Raw genomic sequence first — 1852 nt, forward strand, 5'->3', positions numbered from 1 at the left:
TAAAGAAGGGTTCTTTGGACTGATGAGGCAAAATTCCATAATAATGGACAAGTGAACCCAACCACAACAATCGCTACTGGAGTGATTTAAATCCCCACTGAATGAATGGAAACCAATAGACAAGTTCGTTGGGGTATAAAATGTTTGGGTGTGGAATTACTGATGAGTATTTGATTGGTCCCATATTTCTTTGATGAAAAATCTTAATGGCAACAAATATCTTTAATTTTTTGAAAAATGATTTACCGATCCTGTTGGAAAATATTCCGCTTCAACATCGTTTGAAATTGATTTGGCAGCAAGATGGTGCACCAGCACATAATACGTTAGCTGTACGAAAATATTTAAATAAAATATATGGAAACAACTGGTTTGGAACCCACAGCCCCATTATTCAATGGCCAGCTCGTTCTCCGGATTTAAGCGCTCTTGACTTCTTTTTTTGGGGCCATCTAAAAAATGAAGTATACAAGGAAGAGGTTAAAAGTGTAGATGAACTCAAACAAAAAATAAAAGACTGTTGTAACAAAATTAAAAATGTAATGCTAAAAAAAGTTACATCCACTGAGGTAATGAAGCGACTGGATATTTGTTTAGCCGAAAATGGCAAACAATTTGAACACAAAATAAAATATAAAAATATATAAATATTTATCTTTTTTTCTATATAGTGTACTATTATAATATATGTATATAAATAATTATATTATTATTATAATATTATATGCATTATGTATATTAATTGTATATATTTTGCATGTTTTGCATGTTAAATAAACAGTCTGTTAAATATACTAGTTAATGTAAATTTGTATACTTACAAATAAGTATTTCTCGTACCTACAACAAATTGGTAGGTAAGTTGTACGCGGCATGGTTAACTCAAGTAAATTAATTTTAATAAATCATTTGACAATTGACAGCTAGCACTAGCAGCTAGTTCAAACCACAGTTAAAGGAGTGATGAGATCCAGCTGCTGGATTCACACCCCACCGTGTCATGTCGTGTTCTGTATATTTAAATTTAATACATAGGTACAGAATTGTCACACGTTACCTACAAGTACAATATATTCATAATCAACTTAATAACTTTTAACTACAATAACCATTGACAATGACAATAGTCAATAACCATTGTTAACCAAAATCATACCACCATGACACGTAAATGATAATAACGTAAATATTATAATTTAAAATTTGTAATAATCATAGACCATCTTATAGACCTCATATACCACACTCTTATACCATCTTATACCACTGACCATCACGAACATGGAAAACGCTATCTTTGTTAGTGCTGATCACAGAATAACCAGAATATGGGATAACTAGATAGCGCTGTAATCGTATAGATACCCCCACCATGATATTTACATGACATATTTTTCGGTCACCATTTACAGTCCATAATAATTCTGTTATTAGATAAAAGCAGGTACAAAAACCTTGGGTTGAACAATATCGTATTTATTAGTTATAGCTTCTGGTCTTTTCGAACGAAAAATACTATCTACTTATAAACAGTAGCACAATGTTACTTATGAGAAACCACCAAACTTTGAGGCACTATATCTCGCTAATGGATTAACAAAAAATAAAAATTTTAACGTTATAATACATAAAAAAAAATAGTTTTATTATTTTATATGATTTTTATTATGGGTTTCCATTTGAAAATCAAAAGTTGATAATAGTTTGACCAATAAATATAAGGGTGAAAAAAATTAAAATGTTATACAAATGTAGAAAAGTATGTAACTAAAATTTTTAGAAAAAAAAATTTGGTAAAAAGTCTATACTTTCAGAAATAATGAGTGTTCTTCGATAAAAAAATCACCCTGTA

The 1852-nt window shown here is 29.8% G+C and overlaps 1 protein-coding gene across 1 annotated transcript in view; it reads right to left on the minus strand.

Annotated features, from left to right (window-relative positions):
• Positions 1 to 390: 390 nt before the first annotated feature.
• LOC103310143 (general transcription factor II-I repeat domain-containing protein 2-like) overlaps positions 391 to 1852 on the minus strand; it is a 3420-nt gene continuing 1958 nt past the window's right edge. Inside the window, exon 3 of the mRNA XM_008187427.1 lies at positions 391 to 452. Within this exon, the coding sequence (XP_008185649.1) occupies positions 391 to 452 (62 nt within the window). The remainder of the gene's footprint in view (positions 453 to 1852) is intronic.

The sequence above is a fragment of the Acyrthosiphon pisum genome, chromosome A2 (assembly GCF_005508785.2).
Source record: "Acyrthosiphon pisum isolate AL4f chromosome A2, pea_aphid_22Mar2018_4r6ur, whole genome shotgun sequence".
NCBI classification, from domain to species: domain Eukaryota; kingdom Metazoa; phylum Arthropoda; class Insecta; order Hemiptera; family Aphididae; genus Acyrthosiphon; species Acyrthosiphon pisum.